This window comes from Mastigoproctus giganteus, chromosome 8, assembly GCF_048544385.1.
Source record: "Mastigoproctus giganteus isolate SK-2022 chromosome 8, ASM4854438v1, whole genome shotgun sequence".
Lineage (NCBI taxonomy): Eukaryota > Metazoa > Arthropoda > Arachnida > Uropygi > Thelyphonidae > Mastigoproctus > Mastigoproctus giganteus.
In genome coordinates this window covers 108050107-108064750 of record NC_143582.1, presented here as the reverse complement: position 1 = coordinate 108064750, position 14644 = coordinate 108050107, and the positions used below count along the sequence as shown (strand labels likewise).

Below are 14644 nucleotides of genomic sequence, written 5' to 3'. Positions count from 1 at the left end.
AAAGGTCATTAATATACAAGAGTGGAAGAAAACTGAACCTAGGGGAATTAGTGGAGAAGATAGAAGAGAGTCCTGTCTATCATGACGTACAATGAGCGATCAAAGAGAAAACTGGCTACCCAATTACAAAAAAACAGTTGAAAAACTATATGAGGAAGCTTATTTAGAAGACCTTTATGCCAAACATTATCAAGAGCCTTTAAATGTCAAAAGCAACTGTTTAATTTTCACCAAACATTTCTGTAAAATTTTTCCATAGATGGACAATATAAGCCAGAATATCACCAGTGGATCGACACTGACGGAATCCATACTGACGATCATTGATCAGATGGAAGGTTTTTCAAATTTAGGAGTTGGCGGTTAATGGATTTTTCCATTACTTTAAAAAGAGTAGAAGTAAATGCAATGGGAGGATAATTTGGTGGGAAGGATTTGTCACCCTTTTTAGGAAATGGCTAGAGATATATTGGCAAATTTCCAAACAGAAGGGAAAACGTCGGTGGAATGAAAAAGTGTATAAAAGCGACACAGAGTATAAGCAGAGATTTTTTTTTTTGATGATATGATATGTTATACTGGTCGTAAATCGTGCGTATAATTTCGAAATTTTCGTAATTTCAGAAAAGAGAGAAAACTCTGTTAAATCTTTCCATATATTTTCTAGATTATAGCAAGAGAGACTGGAGCGGATGTCCCTTTATCCTCCAGTGCATCAGTTCGAATCAACATCATCGACAGTAACGATAACATTCCCCAGTTCCGTAAAAACCATTACGAAGCCAGCATAGCAGAAGATGCATCTCCTGGGACAACAGTTATTAAAATAGAGGTAATTTGGTTTTTCTTTTTTTTGCATTTGGCAGTTGAATAAGTCAACACTTTATGCTGTATAAGGACTCTTCTGCTTTCCAGATGTGTAAATATTTATCCACTGCGTGAATCTGTATTGTTACAATGTAAAACCCCCTTTCAACAGATTCCTACACATTCCGCTTAAGTAATATTTATATCTTTTTAAAGAAAGTAGGAGAAAAAAATTTTTTTTATTGTGCTAGGCAATCCATCCAACCTTTGGAAATCATGCCATATATTTATTTCCATAGATTTCAGAGACAAGATAACTCAACAATGGATTGAGTTATCTTGTTATCACAAAATTTAATCTCGTCAAGACAGTCAACATGGCGTTGAAGACAGTGATTACAAGCATTGTGTTGTCCTTAGGGGTTGTCTTAAGTTCTACATTTTATTCGTTGTATCAGCCATGATAATTAGATAAGCTGTTTTTCATAGACCCATAAGAGTTCCTAAACCACCTCATTTATGCGTGTTGGTGGATTATATCGCCGAACTAACTGGCTGATGTCACACATTGCAAGTTATCCTCTTCGTCTGCTAGTGAGGTTGAAATGAGTCAAAGACAATGTTATGTTTGAAATAGATTTTTCCAAGTGTTTTTGTCGCATGTAGTATAAAGGTGGTTATTTAGTTCAATACTACAATCAGCAATTTTGAAACATTTGATTAGCATTCATTGCTCAGGTGTTCTCCTCCCCTCAATACCCTGTTTTCCTACGAAAATCCAACTTAATTGTAAAATATGACTTCTGAAAATGCGTGTGCTCTGGAGTTTAATGACTCATAAGCTACTTGGCTATAACATGACTATACAGGTTTCTTTAAGGATATTAAAGTACAATATGTTTTAACTTTAAATTGACGCATAAATAAAAAGCATGAAAGTTCTTTCGTTAATCTGTTTTAAGGCAGAAGACAAAGATTCCGGGGTTTACGGAAAGGTGACATATACCTCCCTGAATGGGCCCATCGCGTCCAAGTAAGTGTTCACTCGTCGCTTTGCACTAAATTTCTTGCATAAATTTACTCGATGTAATGTAATTTTATTCACCGGCTCTTTTATCAGTCTCCATTTAGATCCCGAAAGCGGAGTTATCACCTTGATATCGTCAGAAGGCCTGGACAGGGAACGTGTTCCGGAGTACACGTTGACAGTGGAAGCAAGAGATAACGAGGGCAGAGGAAACAGAAATGCGGTAGAAGTGTCCCTGAAACTACTGGACTCCAATGACAACTCACCTATTTTCCTACAGCCTCGGTACGATGGAGTCCTCAACCCAGACATGAAGAGCTTTTATGAAAGGCTAATTGTGAAGGTACTGTTTTTTTGTTGTTGTTGTTTTTTAGTTATAATTTGCGTCGCCGTTGTTGTTTTTTAGTTATAATTTGCGTCGCCGTTTTCGTTTTGATTATTATGCTAATTTATAACATATATATCCTGTCAGTTTATAATTTCTTAGTTTATAATTTACTCTTTATAATTTTATTTTTAATTATAAACATTCAACCAAGTATTGTAAAGTTTGTTAGCAGTTTCATGCATTTCAAAGTCAGAATTATTTGTTCTACTCGTATAGCTACTTATCAGTCACTCTCAACACAAAGAAATGTACGTAACATAGCGTCGTATTATGTATATATATATATATATACACACACACACTTATATTCGAATAATGTTTGAAATAATTGAAAACTGAATCTTACATAAAAAAGGTAAAGCAAACATCAGAGGTAGCAAGAAGCATATTCCTCTACATGATGCTTGAAATATAAAATTAAGTTGGAATAATGATTAAAAAATAAAATAAAAATGCCAGCAGCCTGGCAAGACAGAAGAGCGAAAATTGTAAAATTAAACGTAACGATCAAACCAACAGGGAGGGAAGAGAAGGGTGACAAGAGTAAAATTATTGCAGCAAAACTCTCCAAGATAATTTAGAAAATCAAAATACAAAGATAAAATATAATCAATTAAATTGTGAATAGTCAATTAAATGAAATTTAACGGCGCCCCCTCTGACGGGCACCAGGTCCAAATTTATGGGAAATATCACCAGCAGAGATGTGAACAACTACAATAAAATAAAATAATACAAAAACAAAAATAGACTGACCATTATGCCTCATCTCAACAGAGGGCCACAAGGCCAATAATGGTCAGGGAATCGCTGCATTTCGATCGCTAGACAAATCGCCGCAAAGCGAATCGATCGAAAGATCAGTCCACCATCCGATCCCCAGATCGAACCGCCAATGCAGAGGACTTGAATGGCTGTGGTCGTGATGCAGCGAAAATTAAAAATAGGACAGATACAAGCACTCAAATGCAAAGCCACACCACACCATAGGCAAATAATGAACTATGCATGGCAGCACAGGCGCAGCGTTAGCAAATCAGTCCGCTACTGTCATGTGATATACTTATATTTGAATAATAATGTTTAAAATAATTGAAAACTGAATCTTACATAAATTTGGACCTGGTGCCCGTCAGAGGTGGCGCCGTTAAATTTCATTTAATTGATTATATTTTATTATCTGTGTATTTAGATTTTCTAAATTATCTTGGAGAGTTTCTGCTGCAATAATTTTATTCTTGTCACCCTTCTCTTCCCTCCCTGTTGGTTTGATCGTTACGTTTAATTTTGTCAATTTTCGCTCTTCTGTCTTGTCATGTTGCTGGCATTTTTATTTTATTTTTTAATCATTATTCTAACTTAATTTTATATATATATATAAATATATTTATTTTAGATATTTTATATATATATAAATATATATATAAAATATCTGATAATTAATTTATATATATATATATATATTTATTTTAGATATTTTATATATATATAAATATATATATATAAAATATCTGCTAATTAATTTATATATATATATATATATACATAAATTAATTAGCAGATTGTTAAAAAAAAGGGTAAAATAATGGTCCCTGTGATATTTCACATTATTTGGCCTCGGCATTTTTTGGGGACGCCGGTCTAAATTTATTCAAAATCGACTTGTAAATTATGCTGTATTGGCTTTATTTAAGATATTATTCAAAAATTTAGTGGTACTTATTTTTTTCATAATCTTAATTTATTCCCTTCCCACCTTGTTCTCTTCGATATTTCCTTTTTTAACTATTAGTTTTTCTTGTATTCGCCGTTCAAAGGCTTATCAATTCTGCTGACATTTTCATTTGTATATGTAACTTATTTTACATTATATATATGCATGCACACTCACGTGCCCCTCAAATATAACATTACGAAATTCTGTTAATACAAAACCCCACCTTTTCCATTATATTATTATTTCTTATTAGGTAATTATACTCGTCTTATCGTGGTACTCTGCAGAAAATCATCTATAATTGAAGCGGAGATTTACTGTGTAAACTCCACCAAGGGAAAAAAAAGTCATCCATTCAGGATGTTACATGAGAGTAGAGTAGTGTTTTTAAAAGGTTGTATGTGAAGTGAGCAACTGAAGAGCAGGCTAAATGGGATGAGATCATAAAAATACATGTACCCACTCAAGAGACCGATATAGTCGTGGGGATGTAATCAGAATGACTACAAAGGACGTAACTGCTGACGCTGTCAGCCCTCACAGTTCCAATTAGTGCCTATGATGGCGCTTAGAATGTGATCACTGGATGGACGTACTTTGGAATGTCGTATTCTCAAATATTTCAGGAAAAAAACCTATAATTGATTAGTTGGTAACATTATAAGGATCTGGGACGATTTCGTGCAGTTTTGCCTAGGCTTCCGTACTTAGAACCATGAATATTAATATTTGCTAATATCTTGAACAAACCTTCCTTACTAGAGAAGGCTTAGAGAAGGCCTCCCATCTACTCGTATCAGATTGCCAAGATCACAAGTTGTTTTACTACAGTTCTGTGGAAAACCTGTTTACCATCTGGGGACGCCGATCCTGGATCTATAACCGAATATCATTGAGATGTTTTCGAGCAACAGCTGATAGCCAGACGTAGATGTCAAACAACTCTTTGGTGGTACACGGTTGAAGATACCCAATATTAAAACTTGCTTCTCTTAAACCATAATCTGCTTTGTTGTGTACTTACGAATACACTGTATAAACATGTATGTTAGAGATCGTGTTTATACACATACGCTCTACATCTTTACTTGTCAAATTGGCACTCACCATCAATTTTATGACATATATGAAGAGAAAGGGGTTGCAATACTTAAAGAAAATCCAAAAGTGAGAAATTTAGAGGGGACAAATTATTAAACTGGTGAGCACAACTATATGAATTTCTGTAAGCAACTGAGAAGGTTGTACAAAAAGCATTTAAAGCAGTTGTAAAAATTTGGCGATTGACAAAAACAAAAAGAAGAAATCAAAATTACTATTATCGAACGCGATGTAGGAATTTAATTCCCATAATTGATTTTAAAACTGTAGAATAAGAAAAAAGAACTGGTCTTTAGATCAGATGCTTTTATGTTTAGATAAATGTATTTTATTGTCTACTCTTCACATAGAATAAATCAGGTTATGAAAGAGGGATGCTATGATTAATGGCGGTTTAACCTTAGTGTAATTTTACATGTTTCTGCTTCAGTTCTTTCAGAATTGTGACTTGGTGTTTCACCGTTTCAGGCTTATGACTCTGACGGACCCGGACCGAACAGCAACGTAACTTACGAGATTGTCAATGGAAATTACCAAGAAAAATTTTACGTCGATCCATTAACAGGCGAGATAACGCTCAAAGAAGCTCTTGCATCTCCCAAGGAATCTGCTGACAACATCTTGCCAGTCATTACCCTCACTGTTAGGGCCCATGATCAAGGGGTTCCTATCAAATCATCCACAGTTCAAGTCCAAATTCATAATCAGGTACGATTTATACGTAAAGATCTTTAACTAGAAATAGGTGAATTGTGAAAATTTAAGACAACAGTAAACTTATCTCGTCGGATACATCTTACTGACTATGATTACATTAGATTGTCACCTTAAACACCAACTTTAGAATCTGAAAAACTAATTTTTAAGCAATATGGTAAGCGAAAATTCTCCATTTTAATGGAGAAGTTACCATTAAGGTAATTGTTAAGGTTTCGTCCTACTTTTTAAATTTCTGAAACTTCACATTTCTAAAATCTTTTATCTTTGGCTAACTGCATGACAGAAGTTTTCTGAATGTTATCGATATCGCTACTGCTAACATGAAATTACAATATATATATATATATATATATATACATACACCTTATTAAAAGCTTAGTGTATTTTTACAGTTTTTTAGCAATGATTGGTCATCTTCAGTTCCAGTAGCACTACTGCTCTATTCATCGAACGAGGGAAGCTTTTTAGTTACCATTGTCTTGCACGAACAGCTTCAATTTCTTGAATATTCGCCATCAAATCCTTGAATGCCGATCTCCAATCAACTATTCAATTGAGCAAAGAACTTAGTTAACTTTAATCCTTCTAAAATGAGTCCTGTCTTATTTTTCGCAAACAAGCGTCTACTGCTCCTTGGTTCATTTTCGATAATTCTCTGTTTCTGTACAATATCGCATAATTACCCTAACTCATTTTTGGCCTAAGAAAATTGCAAACATTGCTTTCTCTGCATAAAAAAAAAATTATTTTGTATTTTTCTTTGTGTGCGTTGCTTTTTTTTCTAAAGTACTCACGCTGTACAAATCTCAAATCTGCCCTACGATGAAATATTGTTCCCAAATCTAGGGTAGTACTGCAAAGATTTCTTCAACTTCTACACTCCATTCAGAAGAGAACAGTTCACGTTAATTACTGAACTGTCTCTCCACTTTGATTCGTAGACGTTTTGTTTTTGCTGCATGCCTTTTCTATGGATATTTCAATTGTTCTTCTCAAATGGCGTCTGTAATTCACCCATTCGCTTCCAAACCAGTCAGCATCCATTCACCGTTCAACTCCGAACTCATAGAACCAACTTTTACTCTTTTTCATTTATCCCTTTTCCTTCTATTTTCTGAACTAATCTTCCTTCGCATGTATTGGCCGAAAATTACAATGTACAGAAATTCAAGTCTAATGTCACATATCTTCTGCCTTGTCACCTAGAACCCATAACCCATAGACTAAAGTTTCTAATACCTTTCGTGCTTGTAGTTTCATTTAAATAAAAAAAAAAAATCTTCAAATTAAACTTGCATCTTGAACCGTGCATGGCGGTCTATAAACGAAGTTTGGGGCTTGTTGAAATTATCAGCTGGCGTCCTATCAGAAACTAAGGGTACGTAATAACTGAATGTATAATTATTTGGTACAGTTGTTATAGAGTCGGAGAGTCACGATTTGAAATTGCCCTTTGTATTTGTTGAAAACTCTGTTGTTGTTTGGAGCTCGTAAATCAGTTATGTCAGATGGACCCTGCAAGCAGAATCGGGCTGATTTATCTACCCCTGTCTCTAGGGTATTTGGTGTCCTTTTTTTCTAGAAAATGGTGTCGTCCATTTTCTTTGATGTTTTTAAGTTCAGTACACTTGACTTAATGAGATCCAAACGAATTGTGATAGCAGACTACTTATCTGACATTGAAACTCAGTAGTAGGGAAAATCATGGAGGCATTGATCAAGGGTGGAATTCAGGATCATTTGGATAGAATTGAAATTCTCAAGGATACTCAGCATGGTTTTGTAAAGGGAAAATCATGTTTAACAAATCTGGTTCGCTATTTCGAAAGGGTCACTCACGAGCTGGATTTAGGGAATAATTTCGACATTGTTTATTTAGATTTCAGCAAAGCTTTTGACTCAGTCCCACATGAGCGGTTGCTTTATAAGCTGGAACAGGTCGGAATCACTGGGAAAATCCTTAGATGGATAGAAGGATGGCTTCAGGGCAGGAGGCAGAGGGTTGTGATAAATGGCTATTCCTCAGATTGGGTTGATGTAAGAAGTGGGGTTCCCCAAGGATCAGTATTAGGACCACTGTTGTTTTTAATTTTCATAAACGACATTGATGAAGGGATAGAGGGCGTGATGTCTAAATTTGCAGATGATGTTAAAATTGGTAGAGTAGTTAATGATCACTGTCAAGCTGAGCTTCTTCAGAGAGACCTAGATAGACTTCAAGAATGGTCAGAAAAATGGCAGCTGTGCTTTAATCCAACAAAGTGTAAGGTATTACACCTGGGAAACAGTAATCCCAAAATAACTTATTCACTTGGTGGAGTTCAACTAAACCCAGTACTGGAGGAAAGGGACTTGGGTGTTACGATACGGTCAGACATGAAATTCTCTGAGCATTGTAAACAGGTTGCAAGGAAGGCCCATGGTGTCCTATCGATGATCTATCGAACTTTTGCAAGTAGAGATAGGGACGTGATAATCCCATTATATAAGGCCTATGTTAGACCACACTTGGAATACTGTGTTCAAGTATGGAGACCGCACCTAAAGAAAGACATCGAGCTTCTTGAAAGGGTGCAAAGAAGGGTAACTCGCCTGGTGAGATCGGCAAAAGGGCGTCCTTATGAAGAAAGACTTCGAATATGTGGGTTGCAGAGTTTGGAAACTAGACACCTTAGAGGAGATTTAATTGAGGTGTTTAAGGCTCTGAGAGGCATCAGTAAACTGAATGAGGACAAAATTTTCAAGATTATAAATGATGCTAGAACTAGGGGACATAAATTCAAGTTACGCGGGGAAATGTTTAGATTGGACTGCAGGAAGTTTTATTTTAGCCAGCGAGTTATAAATTACTGGAATAAGTTGCCTTCATGGGTGGTAGAGGCCGACAGTTTGGGGGAATTCAAAGGTCATCTGGATAGTACTTTCGGGTAAGGGAAGCGCATAGGATGATAGGATTAATTTCCTTTTTATTTAATTTTTAATTTCATTTTATTATTTTTATTTCTTTATTAATTATTATTATTTATTTATTTAATTTTTGTTTTTATCATTGTTTTGTTCGGATTTTTTTTTTTTTTTTTTGGCTGGTGCAGCATAAGCCATAGGCTTTCTTGCACCATACGGCCGTTACTAATACTAATACTAACTCCATAGTGGCAACTACTGATATCTGTTTTCCTATGAGAACGGCCAATTGGAGCTGCTTCAGTCCTGTCCGAGAGGAGCTCATTTAATTTTTATAGTTCAGTGTATATTTAATAGAGTTGCGATATTTAATAACATAACTATATACAACTGTATTAATACTGTATACATGTTGCTGGTGTTGATCCTTATAAACATGGCGGTATCATTTTTTTTGTTTTCTTATTGTGTGTGTCACTTCTCATTAATGCTCACTTCTTTTGTCAGCCAGTCGTTCTTTGAAGTACAGTTTTGCACTTGCCATACTCATCTTTCCTGATGTTATTAATGTTTACGATAATTATAGCTGTAAATGGAGCTTGTCAAGCGGTTGTTTATCTGCAGTACATATAAAAAATATTTTATTTTAAATGTAATATTGACAGTTCCTAGTTTTACGTCAGGTTTCATGTGTTTTTTTTTTATTTTTATTTAGGAATATTTAAATCGAACAATCGCTTTCATTCTTCCTATTCCAGAGTCAAGCGCGAGAGGAAGAAGAGAAGAAATTGAAAGGTAAAAGTTATTTTAGTCTTACGATATCATAAGAAATAAAAGACATTTATTTTTATCACAGCATTTCAAGTGTTATTATATATTTATGACGGTATTTCAAGTAACACACAATGCTCCATGTTTAATTAGCTCCAATAATGTGAGGCAAGACCAAGAATTCCCCGAACTGCATTAAAAATATGTTTTAAGCTACCAGTTATTCTATCCTCTGTCGCCATTGTCTTAGTAAGTTTTTATAGATTTTTGAAACGTCATAAAATTTCTACTCTTTCGATGCAAATTTCATTTTGAGAAAAAATGCACTCGAAAATATAACAGAAACAAGTCTGCAGTATGCTTTTGACATCGATAAAATTGTGTATTAAGAATTTGTTCCACCGAACTAAAGTCAGTCAGTGTGAAGAAGTTCTATAGTGGTATCCGATGATGTGCTGTGAAGCAAACAATTTCTGACAAAGAATAATATGGCTACGTTCTTCCTCGACTTCTAAATTCTTTAATTTAAATTATTCCCATTCTTTAACTGAAAAGCCAGAGACTCGCATTCACGTATGTATTACAGAAAGACAATATAAGTCTATGCTGCGCTAATTTAGTGTTCCAAAGTTTTGTCGAAATATCTCTGCCCGAGAATAAGTCGTTTAAGGCATTGAATAGTTCAGAAATAATTTTAGAAAAAGAAGAAAAAGAAACGTTCCTTCTATTATTCTTTTTGTTGTGTATAATACTGACGGAACTGTAGAAATCATCTATAAAACAGTCATTTTCCAACAACCGCTTTCTCTCTTCTGTGTTTTTATCATTAGCAAACAAGTTGTAAAAGTAAGACCACTAATAATATACAATATTAACAGTTAAATTTTTCATTCAAAAAGTGTACTTCACTCATTTTGTTTTTTTCAGGGGTCTATCTGTATTAACAGGAACGCATGCTAACGTATACGTGATCTCCTCTTATAATAACAGTAGAGACAGGTAAGTTAAAATAAGAGCATATAAAAAAAAACCTATACAGTATATCAAAAACTTTGTTTATTAAAGCTAGGAAACGTTTTGATTCCTCGGTGATGCTGACATTAAGGTATAATGCTGATTGGGATTATGATATTAAATAACGAAAATTTATCATAATTATTAATTATTCGTTTCAGTAAAAAAAACAAAAAAAAAAACTAATTACTTTGAAATGGTTAACAAGGCAAATATGCCAAAAAAAATTCAAATTGAGTTACAACTGTTACCAAGGGATATAAAATAAGAGGATATGCATTTTTATTGTTAAAAATTGCTATTTTCAGATCATTAGCATTAGTTGATGCAAGAAAGCAAGCTTATATAGCACCAGAAAAAAAAAAAAAAAAAAAAAACCTTTCCATTTCACTCATCCTGTCACTCTACGTGTTTGTTTAGTTCATCCTTAAAAATTTATTTAAGCTATCAACTTCCACAACAACAGATGGAAGTCTGTTCCAGCAATGAACTACCCGCTGGCTGAAAGGCAAACTTCTGCACATCTATTCTGCATCTGTCTTTCCTCACTTTGAATTTATGCCCTCTCCAGTTCTTAATCTGAGCAAGTGGAAGAATCCCATCAGCATTGAGCCTGCTCAAACCATTCAAGATCTTATACACCTCAATCAGATCACCTCGCAGGTACCTAGTCTCCAAATGCTGCAATTGCAAAACTTAAGCCTTTCTTGGTAAGAGCACCACTTTGATCCCCTCACCAGTCTTGTTGCCATTCTCTGTACTCGTTCTAGCAACTCTACATCCTTCTTAAAATGAGACCTCCAGATCTGTATGCAGTACTCAAGGTGTGGCCTGACCACTGCCTTATACAAGGGGATAATCACACCTCCTTATCTCTGCTAGCAAAATTCCTATATATCATTGACCTGCTCTGGAAGCCCGTCTTCACTGCTCAGAGAACTTCATATCTGATTGCACCATTGCCCCCAGGTCTTTTTCATTCTCCACCTCCCTGAGTGTAGTACCACACAGTTGATACGTTTCTCTGCGGGTTACTACTACCCATATGCAGTAATTTGCATTTGTCGACGTTTAAACTTCAGTTGCCACTTCTCAGCTCATCTGCCTAACTTTTCTAGATCCTGTTGCAGTATATGACTTTGTTTAGTGGCATTACCCATCCTGCCAACTTTGCATCATCATGCGAAAACTATACGTAATGGGAAATTACGTCTACGTTAATAAGACTACACTGCAAGTGAACTAAAACTGACGTTCACATATGAAGTATAACTCCCCAATATGAGAGACGTCAGATGGTGTGTATATCAGTATAGATGGCGTCACTTAGCATCAGATCAGTTCGGGATTTTTATTTTCTTAAGTTTGTTTTATTATTATTTTTTATTTCGCAGTTATTCCGTTTTTAAAATTTAATTTATTTTTTAAATCCCATGACAAAGAATATTATTATTGGCACTCCAACTTTAGTTGTCACTTATCGTATCGTTATTTGCAGTATTAGTCTCCCATTCTATCCGTTAATGGTGTTTTATAATAAGTAAATTAAAATGTTACGTCCTTTATATTTTGTAAATTGTTATACAGCAGAGAAAATTTGTATCAATCGAATGTATTACCGCGAACTAACTCAATGTTCCGTTGGCGTTTTCGGTTGTCTAAATGGGCCTGGGTATTTAATAGCAGTAGTGGGCTATCTATTTTTCATTGCAATTCGATGATCCCACATTATTAAAATTTGATATTTTTATAAAGGTATGTTTTCAACACACAGTCAAAAGCAAGGCGCACACTTTTTCGAACTGTATAGAATAGAGGGTATAGTGTAAGAAAATATTTTATGTCTTATTTTGTTGACAATTTGAAAAAGGATAACAATGGAAAATATTCTTAAATAATTTAAGCTGATGCTAATGGATAAAATCTCCGCAGGACCTTAATTCGAGCGTGGGTGTCTTATCCTTTGTCAGCAACAGTGGACCTCGGTGCTCTGGACAATATCATAAGGTAAGCTTTGTTCTTAATGATAAGGATTATCCAAGTGAAACTGTTTATTTCTTGAAACTGCGTTGTTGGGATATGGAAGGAAAAAGGTTCGCAAACAGAACAGATTTTTTATGCATTTCTGGTAATTTTTTTTCTGAAACAAACCGAAGGGACGAGAAATATGACAGAATTTGTTGAAGAAATGAATTGCGACGAATTAAAAATTAGTTTCTTATTTAAACAACTGCTAATGAACGAATAAAATTTTAGTTATTTTACTCTCGGTAAAAATTTTGCTGAAAGTATGTTAATATTGATATTGCTTATAAAATAAGAACTATTTCGCGTTTTTCTAATACTTCTATGTTATAAGATTTTTATTATATTAGTTGATTGTTTTTTTTTTTTCAGTTTGGATAGCAAAAGATGAAATGCAATCGCCAGGTGTTTCTTACAGTTGAAACACAATATTTGTTTTTTGTCATTTTTAGAAGGTTAAGACCAATACCATTAGTAGATTTGTTTTTACAGTTCTTTCTTGAATGTTAACAGGCTTCTTTATTCCATGGTTCGTATTTCCGTGCCTTAGAAATTGACTTTCCCAATTCCTGCAAAAATATTTTACATTTGACTAACTTATTCTCGTTTAGTTTGTATTTATCTTTTCTCATAAAACAAATGCATCATGAACAGAAACATCAATCTATTACAGGCGACAGTGTTGGATTTTCTTATGCAACGTATGTCCCCACAAGCTGACTAAATGTATCAACTACTCCTTCTGTTGAATTGTATAGTTAGCAACAAACATTAGAGGGGGTGAAATCCTCACTTTAACAGTTGAACTGGCAGTTCCATTATTTCGACAGGGAAGACTCTGTTGGGAAAAGGGCATCTTGCTGGATGCCCTTTTCCCAACGGACAATGATTTGCGTTTCCATGATTTGCGTTTGCTCACCAATGAGCAAACGCAAATCATGGAAAACAATGATACTTATTCCACCACCGTTGCCGAGGAACCCTTTTCTATAGAGGAACTTCAAACAGCCCTCAGCAGAACAAAATCATGTGTAAGGACTTGCTCGAAGTGGATTTGGTTTAAAAAATTGCAGAACTCTTTCCGCAGCGACTACTAGCTATCTACAATAAATGTCTCCTGTTGGGCACATTCCCTACCATCTGAAAGGAAGGCCTCTTAAAACTGGCAGTTCAAGCAGGAGGGCAATAGTCCTCCTGCCTGTTCTTGCTAAAGTTATGGAAAGGCTCTTATTCTATAGACACAAGTACAGTCAGTTCTGTTATAACGCGGTACATATATTCCTAAAAATCTCCGCGTTATGGTATTCCGAGCATTAAAAACAACAGGGCTTATTGGAAAAATAGAGATAGGGGCAGAGCACCCAAAAAAAAAAGGAAAAAAGTTCAGTCGGTTAAGTAAAACACTAAAAAAGGTTAAAACCCAATAAAATTTCTAATACAGGTTTAAACATTTTAAATTCATAATAAATAAATAAATATTACAGTAATTATAGCACTTTACCTTGACAAGATATGAAATTTGCTTGATTTCTGTTCACTGACATTTTTTTTTGGATTGTAAAATTTAAAACTAAAAAAAATAAATAAATAAGCAATCAATAACGATACATGCGCAAATTGCACAAGTCAACTGAGATACGGAGTGACAAGTTTACGAAGCTTAAAAAATAGAAATGAAGAGAAGATTCTGAAAATGTGTTTTTTATATGATTGGAGATTTCATGGAAGGGGAAATATTTCACGATAACAACGTAAAAACCGACAGAATTCTAGCTATTGGTATCATCGCAAATGCAATAAGATCGAGTTTACTACCCGTTTATAATAGATTGCACTAACAGAAAAGTCCAATAAACCGGGAACTTCCAATTGTTTTTATTGTTTTATGGTAGTGACCTCCAGAAATGTGCTCATGTTATCACGCACCACGAAATTTCCGTTTGAAGAGAAAAATGTGAACTCCTGAAAACATGAGTCGGCCTAAAATATCACGTGTTATCTTTTAAATACATTGAATGACAACAGTATGTCTCCGACCAATATAACTACAGAAAATAAATGGGAAATATAGCTCTCACACATTTGACGTTTAACATTTTTTAAGCTTCTTAAACTTGTATGTATTGCTACGCAGGTCGCCACGTTCAACTTGGTGCTGGGTTTTGCGTTT

At 34.7% G+C, this 14644-nt stretch overlaps 1 protein-coding gene across 1 annotated transcript in view; it reads left to right on the top strand.

The window, feature by feature from the left end:
- Cad86C (Cadherin 86C) overlaps nt 1–14644 on the top strand; it is a 180024-nt gene that overhangs the window by 150499 nt on the left and 14881 nt on the right. Inside the window, exons 14-20 of the mRNA XM_090380309.1 lie at nt 668–832; nt 1770–1840; nt 1928–2177; nt 5509–5748; nt 9380–9459; nt 10363–10434; nt 12382–12456. Of these exons, the coding sequence (XP_090236435.1) occupies nt 668–832; nt 1770–1840; nt 1928–2177; nt 5509–5748; nt 9380–9459; nt 10363–10434; nt 12382–12456 (953 nt within the window). The remainder of the gene's footprint in view (nt 1–667; nt 833–1769; nt 1841–1927; nt 2178–5508; nt 5749–9379; nt 9460–10362; nt 10435–12381; nt 12457–14644) is intronic.